The sequence below is a fragment of the Psittacula echo genome, assembly GCF_963264785.1.
Source record: "Psittacula echo genome assembly, chromosome: 7".
Lineage (NCBI taxonomy): Eukaryota > Metazoa > Chordata > Aves > Psittaciformes > Psittacidae > Psittacula > Psittacula echo.
The window spans coordinates 19,212,628-19,224,821 of NC_137740.1; the positions used below are offsets into that span (position 1 = coordinate 19,212,628).

At 38.5% G+C, this 12,194-nt stretch overlaps 1 protein-coding gene across 2 annotated transcripts in view; it reads right to left on the minus strand.

Annotated features, from left to right (window-relative positions):
• Positions 1-12,194, minus strand: part of PLA2G4A (phospholipase A2 group IVA) — a 65,770-nt gene that overhangs the window by 27,501 nt on the left and 26,075 nt on the right. For both annotated transcript variants that reach the window (XM_080623086.1, XM_080623087.1), the window contains exons 5-6: positions 9,823-9,860; positions 7,450-7,591 (exon numbers count right to left, since the gene is read on the minus strand). In XM_080623086.1, coding sequence (XP_080479212.1) covers positions 7,450-7,591; positions 9,823-9,860 — 180 coding nt within the window. The remainder of the gene's footprint in view (positions 1-7,449; positions 7,592-9,822; positions 9,861-12,194) is intronic.

A 12,194-nucleotide genomic window follows, 5' to 3' on the forward strand; every position in this document is an offset into this window, starting at 1 on the left:
ACAAGGGCAGGAAGACAGCATGAATTCCCAGGAGAGGGAGAACTGAATGCTTGCAGTAAGAGAAGCCTTTCACCTGCAGCTTTTAGCCTCAGTTCAGAGTCCTGGTGACAGAGAAGGAACAAATGCTGACAGGGAGGATTCTGGACCAGATATCTCAAGCTACTGGATAGGAAACAGTACTACAAGCAACAGTAGCCGATAACTTCCTCTTCTATGGAACATAGTCCAGCCAGACTGATTATTCAGGGAGGTCTGCTGCTTGCCCAGACTCCAGATCCATGACAGCAGTGAGAAATGGCTGAGTCTCAACTGGCCTTCTAGATGCTGCTCCTTGCTGCTTATCCATGTGGGCAACAGTGACACAAACAGAGAAGACCTAAAGCAAATGAGAGGTGTTTTGCCCTGTCTTGGAGCAAGAATGAGGGGCATAAGCATCTAATGCCTGTGGACTTAATTTTTCTAGTCTGGAAGACGAATGGTTCAAGCAGATGCTATCAGGGTCAGGTGGCATCACGAGTGAGACTGCTGCCTACTTGACCAAGAAGCCTTGCTTGCTGATGAAGATGGTCCATGGGAAAACAAGGAATCCACCTGACAAACAGAGTGGGAAACACCTTCATGGATGGACTTGCTAATCTAATAAGGAAGACTTGAGACTGACTTTGATAATGGGGACCTAAGTGAGCGAAGGTTGCAAATGCATCTGCAGGTTCCTGCTCAGAAAGAAGAGTGTTCAAGGCTTATGTCAAATATCTCAATATTAATGCACAGAGACATCAAAGAAGAAAAACTGGAAGTTCAAGTGCAGTCACAGGTCTGTGACATAATCAGAATGCCACAGACTTGGTGGGAGAGCACACATCTAGCACACTGCCATGGAAGGGTGGAGGCTGGGAAGACAAGCAAGGGAGAAGGGTGTAAGGGGGTTCTGCTCCACAGGAAAGCATGCCCTTGATCGCACAGAACATCAGGATGCAACCAGAGACATGTCTTTTGGGAGCTCCTGGGACATGATCAGAAAGAAAGTAACGCTAGGGATGTTGCGGCAGTCAGACTGCTGACCAATGGGATGATGTGGGTAAGGCTTTTTCTAAAAAAACAGAAGTGTCCTGATCTGGCTGTGGTCCTCACAGGGGAATTTTAATCCCCTTCTGAAAGGTTAGCATTGTGCAAACCATCCAGGAAGTCTGTAGGCAGCCTTGGTGACAATTTCCTGATGTTGGAGGGGCTGACTAATGCTGTACCTCACCTGCTGCTCACAAATAGTAAAAAAACAGGGGCAAATGCGGCCACTGGGAGCTGCTTGGGCTGCAGTCCTCACAAAGTGACTGAGTTCAGGATCAGGCCAAGGTTGGGAAATGAGCATCAGAGTTACGAATCTGGAATTCACTAAATTCTGGATTGTTCTGGGACTTGCTAGGCAGAATCCCTACAGTTTTCTCTGTCAGCCTTAAATTGAGTGTTGTCAATAGCACTCCTAGAGACAAGTGGGCGTAGCTGACCTCCAGAGGTCCTTTCTAAACAGTATTTCTACAACTCTGCTATGTCATACTCTTTATTCACTACTGCTTGTTAATAGGGCACAATCACTGCACATAATCCTCCACTTCAGGTTCCTTACAGGAACAGAAAGTTAATGCCTGATTTTTTTGATTCTTCAGGTTAAGAAGTAAAAAATACATATATAGTGAAAGTAAAATACTATCATTATCCCCCTCCCTAGCTTCCTGTCTACTGAAATAATATATAGTTCATTTGCACAGATATCTGGCATTGCTTCAGACCTTAAAATGCAGCCAATACGTCTACAAATTGTGTGAATAAACCACGTCAGATCTCAGCATTAGTAAGTTGTTGCCCCCATGATATCCTGTTACTTAAAACTCTAATTGCCTGGTATTTGAAGAATTAGTATTTATTTAAAGAAGTCACCACTTGTAGTAAGATATATAAATAAAAATATACTAAGAATTTCTTTAGAATGTCTGTCCTTCTTATCCACAATCCAAAATAGAGAAGATATTAAATTTATTTATTAAATAAACTATTCAGGTACAAGACCACAGAAATTTTAAAAGCAATCCAAAGACCAGCTTTAATCCAAATTGTATCTTTGTGACAGAGCCAAAAGCAGTAAAAGTTACTAATCAGAAACAGAAGAGAGAAAAATAACATTTTGATTAGGAGTTTAAAAACACATTTTATAATAAAACCATCTGATACAACTACATAGCATGAAAACAGTTTTAAATTTACAACTAGCTTGCAAAAACTACAGGAGAGGTAAGGAGAATGTATGTGTACCTGTACACCGATTCAGCTACCAAGAGATAGCAAAGTCAGCAAAAGCAGACCTAGTTACATATTGAAAATGTATCTACAGGGGGTTTATTTTATACTTATTTCTTTCTTACTTCCCAGCCCTGACTTCAAAGCTGTTCCCTTCCACGGCATATTTTTCCCAAGTATCTAGAAATAAAATAAGTGAAATAAAATGAAACAAAAATTCACTTGCTACCATCCTCAAGTGTTTTAGACTAAGCAAAGTACCATCTGGCTCCGTTTCCAAAACCTAGAAGAATGTTCCACTGTTCAGTGATGATAAGGTAACAACTCCTTGGTTGTTATTAAGAATAAAAAGAATTACACAGTTGTGCAGAAAGCCCCTATCTGATCAAACTGGTAATCAATCAGTCAAAATTTTCACTAAAAGGCAATTTAAGGTGCCAATGGATTGGATTAATTATAAGAAAAGAAACCATGTTACTACTGAGTTCAGTTTCTTTCTTCAGATTCCACACTCCAAGCCATGAAATATCCTTGTGGACTGAAAACACAGTCACATGGAAATAAACATGCACAATGACCAGGTAAGTTGAGACATTTCTTGAGGCTTCCAGTCCACAAAACCTGCTGATTCTTGATGTAGTAAGATTATTTTATTATCTTCTTCATAAGTGTTAAGCTTTAGTAATAGAAACCACAGGTATTTATTGGCATTAGTATTCATCAGGCACCTCCAGAGATAGCTATCTATCAAAAAAATGACAAAACAAAGGTAAAGATTTAGCACATGCCTGTTTTGTTAAGCCAACACCTCAGTAATGGAGCAGTTGCTTTGAACAGAAGAGCCATATTACTAATCACAAATTTAATAATGTACGTTAGGCTTTGAAAGCTCTTTACAAACACCACCTAATTAACCTACACAGACAAATCCCAACAGGATGAAGACGGTGGTTTGCAAGCCTGGAAAAAGTATGTGAGAACACTTCCAAAGCACCACTATTCAACAAATCTATTCATCAGTGAAGTGGCATGAGCACAAGGGAAAATTTGAGTTTTCTTCAGGATGCATACGAAGGATCAACAAAGAATATCGAGGAGTCACTAGCATCCTGACTACAAATGCTTCCTGTATACTTAATCCACAGACATTTTAGAAATCATAGATTTCTATACTGGGGAAGCATGGGTATATCGAGAGTTAGGTGGATATACAGTACCTCTTTATTTCCGCTTCATACCAAAGCAAGTACAAAGAGCTGCAATCACTGCTTTCAGTTCCAGAAATTAATTCAACTAAAGAGCTTTAGAGCAGAGGCAGCAGCTTAAGTAAGCTACCCATGGTAAATAAAGCTGTTAAGTTGTGAAAAAAAATAACTGAAGAGAAGCATCTCTTGCACATTTACATTCATATATTTCAGTCAACTGAATACAAGTTGTCAGGGGGTGAAGGTTAAGAGCCCTTTCCAGCTTTGCAGAGGAAGGTAGAGCACATTTCCAAGCAGATAGGTCTGTAAACTAGCTTTCCATCTGCAATTCAGTTTTCAAGTTTTCTTGTCACATTTAAGGGCAAGAAATGGTAAAATCTGAAGTTACACACACCCATCTGACAGGTTTTCTATAGGATGAATAGGGCAGAGACAGAGGGGAAACAGTTGCAGACAGATAGGGAACAGATAGGGAAATGAACCAAGAAGCCATCTCACGATTCAGAAACAATGGAGAAAAGACAGGATACTAAGGTGTGCACACTTCTCCATGTACACATGCTGGGCTGACACATTCCACTCTTTGAGGTACTCTGAACCTCAAGTCCTCTGAACCCCAGTAAAACTGGGGCAGAGGTACTAAACCCATTCAAGCAGATTTACAAACTTAGATCAAAGGGTAAGTGACTCACAAGAAAGCGATGCAGCGAGTCAATGGCAAAAATGTGAATTGAACTCAAAAGTCTTGGAGACAAAAGCCCAATGCTCTAATCCCTGTCCAAACTGCCACACTCAGTTCTGTATGGTTGAGCCCAATTCTGAACAATCAAAAGGCTGTGCTAGCATGACTTCCTTCTTCCTATGGTTTGTCTGCACAGCACAATGCTGAGGGACTCAGCTTAGATATCATATGAACAAACTCCATTGAACAGGATTTAACAATGATGTGTTTTGTCAAAACAACTGTACTGTTTCTAGGATCCATGGGGCAGTGTATAAGCTTGGTTCCATACAGTTCTACTTCAATCAATGGACTCCTCACCTAAGCAAGAGCTGATTGCTTCATCATCAAACTAGGCATGCAAATGAAAAGGATTTGGGAAACAAGACATGTTTTAAGAAAAGCTAGCTCTGAAAAATGCATCTCAGTCATATTTTCCAGTAATCTGGGGGAAAAAAAAAATAACAGCTAAAATATATTAAATCTTGGTTTGGAAATGAGTAGTACAGATGGTTCTATCCAAATGCACTGGAAACACAGTGCATAAAATCTGGACAAGAGTACCTGTGGTAGAAAAAAATGTTGCCACGGGGTACACAGATGATTATTTGAAAATTGTTCTTCAAATCCAGCCTTAGAGAATTGTATGCTTTCTTTCACTGATGACAATATTTTTAGAAAATTGTTTAAAGCAACAAAAATTATAAAAATAAACTAAGCAATGACACAGGTACAATAAAACTCATCCTGTGTTTTCAGAATGTATCTTGACAGTAAGTATGGAAATTTGGACGTACTCACTTCCCCTTCCCAGGGACATATAATTATTTCACAGGCATTAAAGTCTCATAGCATTCCTGCAAGGCATGCATGTTGCTGTTCACAGATGAAGAAACTTAGATGAACTTCGAGTAAGTGACTTGTTTAAGATCAAACAACGACTCACAGCCAGCTGAGAATACTCATAATGTCTCCTGACTTCTGATGCCATGCTAAGACTACAAACATCCTATAAATCCTCCTGCTATCTTCCATCTGCAGCAATAAAAGTAAAAATGACAGGCTAGAAAGACTAAACTATATTTTAATTTTAACAAAAAATGTTTTTTTCATCACTAGAAGCAGCTAAAAATTCTGACAAGTCAGCTTAGAAATACACACCTGACATATGAAAAACATGAGGATCACATTACCTCAGTCCTTCCCAGGGTTGGTAAGCTTACAATTAGAGATTACTGTCTGGTCTGGGAAGATTCATTTTAACTAATAATATTTCAGTATTTGAGACAGTGAGGGATACCAAGGGAAGATGATGTCAAAAGAATATGACCTCTTACCTAGTATTTACAATAATTCATGCACACATGCCACCTGCATAGAACTGATACTTCCGGCACTGAGGGCACTCCAGTTCTAGCTGGATCTTGGCAGAATACCTGCGTTCTTTCTGGGAAAGATATTACTCTGCTGTAGAAGATCAGACCAATGTCACATTCACAGATATCTACTCTGAGAGATTTGCATTTGTTAAGATTAGAACATCCAAACTGAAAATTAAAAAACCTTTAAAACTTTCCTTTACAATGTGTACAATTTATAACAGTACAAATAAAATAGGTATTATACTTACCAAATTCTTCCATCTTCCTCAGAAAGCTCACACAAACACATTTTATTAGGCAAGAGTTCAAAAGCATACAACAATAACATAACTTTTTCAAGGGCATGTAGGGATAGGACAAGGGGCAATGGCTTTAATCTGAGAAAGGGGAGATTTAGATTAACCATTAGAAAGAAGTTACTTAGTGTGAGGGTGGTGAGGCACTGGAACAGATTGGCCAGAGAAGCTGTGGCTGCCCCATCCCTGGCAGTGTTCAAGACAAGGTTGGATGGGGCTTTGAGCAACCTTGTCTAGTGGAAGGTGTCCTGGCACATGGCAAGAGGCTTGAAATTAAAAGATCATTAAGGTCCCTTCCAACCTAAAGCACTGTGTGAACACATCTACCACCTGCTCAAAACTTCATAGAAATTTAAAAGAAATTCCTTCAGTATTGGTTCCAGTATCTGCAAAAGACTGTCACATTCTGCTTATACTAAAAATGCACAAAACAAATCAATATCCATGAATTAATCAACCCAAATTAATTCACTGACTCTGTTCATTGCTCGACACCCCCGACATTACACACAAGTCTTCCTGTCACAATTCTGGCAGCAGAACAAGAAAGGAAACAAGCAGAGAAGAAAGAGGGTGGAAAAGCTACTACAAAACAAGTGGATCTGTATCAAGTGTATCCTTAATTAACTCATAATAATGCAGTGTTTTATGAACTTATTGAGAAGACCAGCAGGATTTGACACCCTTCCTCACTTTGATGTGACCCAAACCACCATCAGTACATCTTGATCTGTTGTCTTAACTTTCTGTTGGCTTGGCATAGAGCATCAGCAAGTTAATGAAAGCTGCAGCTTCTCACATTCTCTAAGAAATAAACTTCATAATCCTAATAATATGAAATGGGATAAAGGGAAAGAACAAAGAATTTCAAAAATTACTTAACATTGAAACAGCTCACTTCCTGCCTAATCTTTTAGACACAAAGACCATACAGCAGGGCCATTTTAAAAGCCCAGGCTGGATATCAAACATGCAAGGGCAGATTCTGCAGCTGGGCGTATGCCCAGAGCCACCACATGCTTCTTGTGCAGCAGGTATTTTGCACACCCTTTAGGCATTTTTCAGATGACAATCTCAGCTCAGAACCAACACCATAACAAAGTATGGAACTCAGAATCAGAGCAAAATGAAAACCATGGACTAATCTTCTTTGCCCAATTTTAACCTAGACACAGCTTGCTAGTGTATAAGAAATAAAGAACCAGATAAAAGATACAACAGTTTATTTAAGGTGCCAGTGCAAATGAAAAGCTGTGATTTTGATCTTATGATGGCATTTACACATATTGTCCTTCTGTCCATAATGCGCATATCTTATTACATAAGTGCAGCTACATTTTAGCACAGGATTTTGTTTCCATAAACTTTAAGCTATAAATTTAGAGCCTAGGAAGAATTATTCTCCAGCTGAAATGTTGTATGCACTAAAGAAAAAAGAAATTTTTTTGGTTCTGCCGAGTTTACATTGAACCTTTTTACCTGATGTGTCTTACTCATCCCTTGAAGAAACAAATGCAGGACTACAAAGGTTCCTGATGGAAACTCTCCAAACTTACATCACGGGAAGCGGTCAAGTTCTTGCTTTTTTCCTCTCCTAGAAATGATTTCATACTGTGCATGATATTATCTTTTCGCTGGTGCCGAAATTTCTTCTCTTCATCACACAGAGCCATGCTGAACCGGAGATCAGTTGAAGAGCTATTTTGAAAAAAAGACAAGCTTTAACAAAAGGCATAATTAAAAAGAGAATTCAAAATATTGCCTGGAGAAATAAGTGGAAGTAAGAGTAAATCGTAATAAACTTACCTAAGCTGAAACAGATAAAAATAAAAAATACAATAAAATGAAACAACATGAAATAACATGAAATAAAATAAAAAAAATAAAATAAAATAAAATAAAATAATGATCATTCGACACAATTGCACCAGCTTATTCTATGGAGTGATGGACACGAAGTGCAATGGCACACTGCGCCTTTACATCTTTAAGACATTTTATGCATTTACAAGACATTTTATGCATTTTATATAGAAAATGCATTGTTCTCATACTAGTGAAAACCAAATGCAAAATATGCAGCTTCTAGTGCTATATAACGTGGTCTTCAAAAAAACTAAATTAAAATGTGGCAAATGAGTTCACCACTCTTATAATTATGAATCTGCAGTGCAGAAATTTGAATTCCCTGCAAAGAATTATAACGAAAAATTTTCATACATTCCTACTAAAACACACTCTTTGTAAATTTGAGGTTCATGTTTAGGGAGGAGAGCACAATTTTAACTCTGTATCCATTCAGTCCTACAATCAAAAACTATGGATCTGAACTGGCTGACCACAGGAAAAACTAAGGCTTTTTATCTAGCTTTCTGTCCATATTGTGCAATCAAAAATGTACATAGGGCTGCATAAAGACCTCAATACTGTACTTAGAAGCTACAACTTCAGTTCCCACTTCTTATTTCAGGCATCATGGCAGGATAAATAATTTGAACTGCCACCTCATTTGGACTCACTGAGCCTGTATGTCATTCAAATGGTTGGAACTAGAACAGCTCCCAGCAGCACTGCCTCCAGAAGACCACAGTGAGGAGTGTACAGATTCATCCTGCTATCCATCCACCTCATTGACATTCCCATATTCACACAGATGGGGTAAAAATGTTTGTGGATACTTTGACATGTTAGTTACAAGGCAGCATTTTGAAGAGTCCTTTATGGAAACGGTGAAATGGATCTATTTAGGCACAGAAAATAATTCTTCAGATTAAAATAAATAAACAAATAAATAAAATTAAGTAATTAAATAATAGGATTAAGAAAAGGAGGGGAAAAGACTGCCTAGAAGCAATGTTCCATAAAGGCATGTATGATAACTGTAAACAAGAGGTCCATGCAGATTCCAAAATCTGTGCAGCCATCCGAGTGTAATAGAGCAGAACTTGATCAGATCCTTTAGTTTAATATATTTCAAAGCCTACTGCCTAAAAACAGCAAAACATAGTCAAGCATCTTCTGTTTATTTAATGTCAGAGATATGAAATACCTGTAATATACAAAGCTTGCAAGGTTTAGGGGTGGTCTCAAGGACCACCCACATATGCATCTTTGCTAGTACAAAATAATGAGGAGAAATTATCCCTGAGGGATGTTTGTCAGTCACCAGAATCATTATGAAAGACTTCTACATTTACAGTTACAGTGCTCAGCACTGCCATTTACAGTTACAGACAATAAAAAGACTCTTTAAATGTCTTCTTCTCAGCAATTAATTTCTAGACTTTAAGTCTAAAGTTATTTTTCTTATTATGCCTCAAGGTGATTTTGGTCTTTCACCTAGATAGGCTAAGAAAGAGGGAGAAAGACAGCTAGAGAGAGAAAAAAAAGTTAGGCATCTGCTTAGCTTTACACAGGGTGAAATCCTGCCCCTACTGAGATCTTCACCTTTGACTTCAGTACTGCATGGTCTTAACATTCAAGAACATTTCAAGGGTACTTTATAATGAGTATCCATATGTCCTAAAAGTTAATGTGAGATGCAAAGTTACCACAGAAGGTAAAATAATGAGCATAACAGCTAAACCATGACTTTATTAGAGAAAAGGCCCTTGAAAATGAAAGCACTTAACATAAACCAGGACAAGAAATTCATATATGATGGTCTTGTTCCTGCAAATATTTGGAAATGACACAGTTGTTAGTACAAGTAATGGTATTTAAGTCAACGATAGAATTAAAATGTGAAAATAACCTTCAATTTTAAAATCTCCTGATTACAGTACATGGTATTTCTGTGTTAAAACAAGATTTGTAGTCTACCTGACATGATTTTAAGAAAATTCTAATGGAGTAAAATAAGAAAGTACCTTTGCTGCTAACATATTTTCCACACCTTTTTTTTTTTTTTATTAATATGAGACACTTACCATACTTCAAGAGACAATTCCAAAGTCATTTCTGTGACCTAAACAAGAAATATTTAAATATGGTTACACCACTTATAGAGGGAAAACCACCAACACACCAGGAACAGAAACTACTACTGTTAGGATTTTTATTTAGACCACTTTTTTTCTAAAAAGGAGGACATTTCTGAAATACGAGAATGAGTTTCTTTTCAATTTAACTAATTTTTTTACAGCACACAATGTGATTCCAAAATCCACCACTAACACTGAATACAGTCGAAAATGCTGCTAGGTCCTGACTTTCATTCATCAAATCCTATTGTTTTGGCTTTCTTCCACTGACAGTTTTTGGCAGTGCTATTCATCTTTGGCCTGAAAGGATCTAATTGTCTTCACACACTTATGATCCTTTGCTTCTACTACCAGCCTCAGTCTATCTGCCACTTGCTTCCCAGTTCACTGGGTAAACTTCATACTCAACTTCTATCTGACACAAAAACTTGTAAGGGAATGAATTCTCTGTGTTCCATATGAGCCACCAAGTGTCTTTCCACAGTTTAATATAATAAATTATCAATCAGGAAGAGTAATTTCTTTCAGGTTTCTGAAAGATGCAAGCAAACTAATAAATGCCACTACAAAATGATTTCACTTGCAGACCACACAGATCCACCTGACCCATAAGCTATGAGTTGATCTCCTCTGCCTTTCATAGAGCAATTTAAGGGGCTGCCTGCAGGCAAAGGTTAAAAAAAATATGGTTAAACCACCAAGTGCATTTAGGCAAAACCCAAGACTAGGAGGCTGCTAGAACTAAGACAGAATGGACAGGCATTTTCATCTCCTGAAGCTCTCTCACACGCAATGGCCATCTACACATTGGTACAGCCTTCTAGGAGTGTAACAGACTCACACAGTGTCTTGTTTTACTGTCTGTAGCTATAAGCGGAATATCCTCCTTGTTTGTGGTATGTGATCACTAGGAATGGAGCTAGAACACCTCAGGCTGAACATTTGCTTGACATTTAAACAGAATAGTTAAGGATATAGAATTGTAAAGCTGCCTCTGGCCTCCCACATCTCACAAACCTGCCAACAGGTCAGGTAAACCTGGCACTCTGCTACTGCTGTCTGGAATGGAAATGGTAAATGAGGTAATGAATTAACAGGGTGGTGGAAAAAGGAAAAGGCAGAGAAATAACAAAAGGAGAACATGGAGAAACAGAGTGAAGAGTCATTTACAGAAATACTTCAAAGACAGGGTGGCAATTACTTTATTCTAGCACCTGATATTACTAATTTAGAAAGTACTTCAGAAATCATGCAGTGATCCAATGGCTGAAAAAAAAAAGGTACACACAGAGTATTAAATAAACCCTTCAAGTGAAACGTTCCAATAGGGAACCAGCATGCTATTTTCTATACCTTATACAAACTGCCACAGAAATCTCAGGAATACATGTTGTGTATACAAATTGTCTACATTGGGCTTAACCTGACTTAGTGTTCCCTCACTATTTGCTTATAAATTTCAGCGTATTTGGCTTTTTTTACTGAATTTTTATTCCATTCTACATTCTCTACCAAGCTTTGCTTAGTGCTGATGAGAAGCTAAAGCATATCTGTAACGCAGCAATGCCTCTGCCTCATATTATTGGCATGAGCTTTGTAAACTGAGCTCTCAAAATTTATTCCTCAGATCTACCTCTCTACATCACCCTGTGTCGGGCAGAATCAGGCAACTGCAGTTAGCCCATACTGTGCCAAAATTCCACCTTCCCTAATTAATTGCTATATCTTACAGAATCAAGGAATGGTTGAGGTTGGAAGGGACCTCTGGGTGTCATCTAGCCCAATCTCCCTGCTCAGGCAGGGTCATCGAGAAGAGCACATTGCTCAGGATTGTGTCAGACAGCTCTTGAATATCTCCAGGGAAGGTGACCTACTCCAATGTTCAGTCAGAAAACAATGTGATTATCCAGTTACTTGCTGTAACCACACTTTTAAAGTTATATCACATGGAAAACAGCACAGCAGTCACAAATCATGACTTCTGATCATATAATAAACCATAGCCCATAACAGAAATGCAGACAGCATTTATACACAGTTCTGGTGACCCCAACATAAGAAGGACATGAAGCTGTTGGAGCAAGTCCAGAGGAGGACCACGAGGATGATCAGGGGGCTGGAGCACCTCCAGTATGAAGACAGGCTAAGAAAATTGGGGCTGTTCAGACTGCAAAAGAGAAACTGCATAGAGACCTCATAGCAGCCTTCCAGTATCTGAAGGGGGCATACAAGGATGCTGGGCAGGGACTCTTCATTAGGGACTGTAGCGATAGGACAAGGGGTAACAGGTTAAAACTTAAACAGAAAGTTTAGATTGG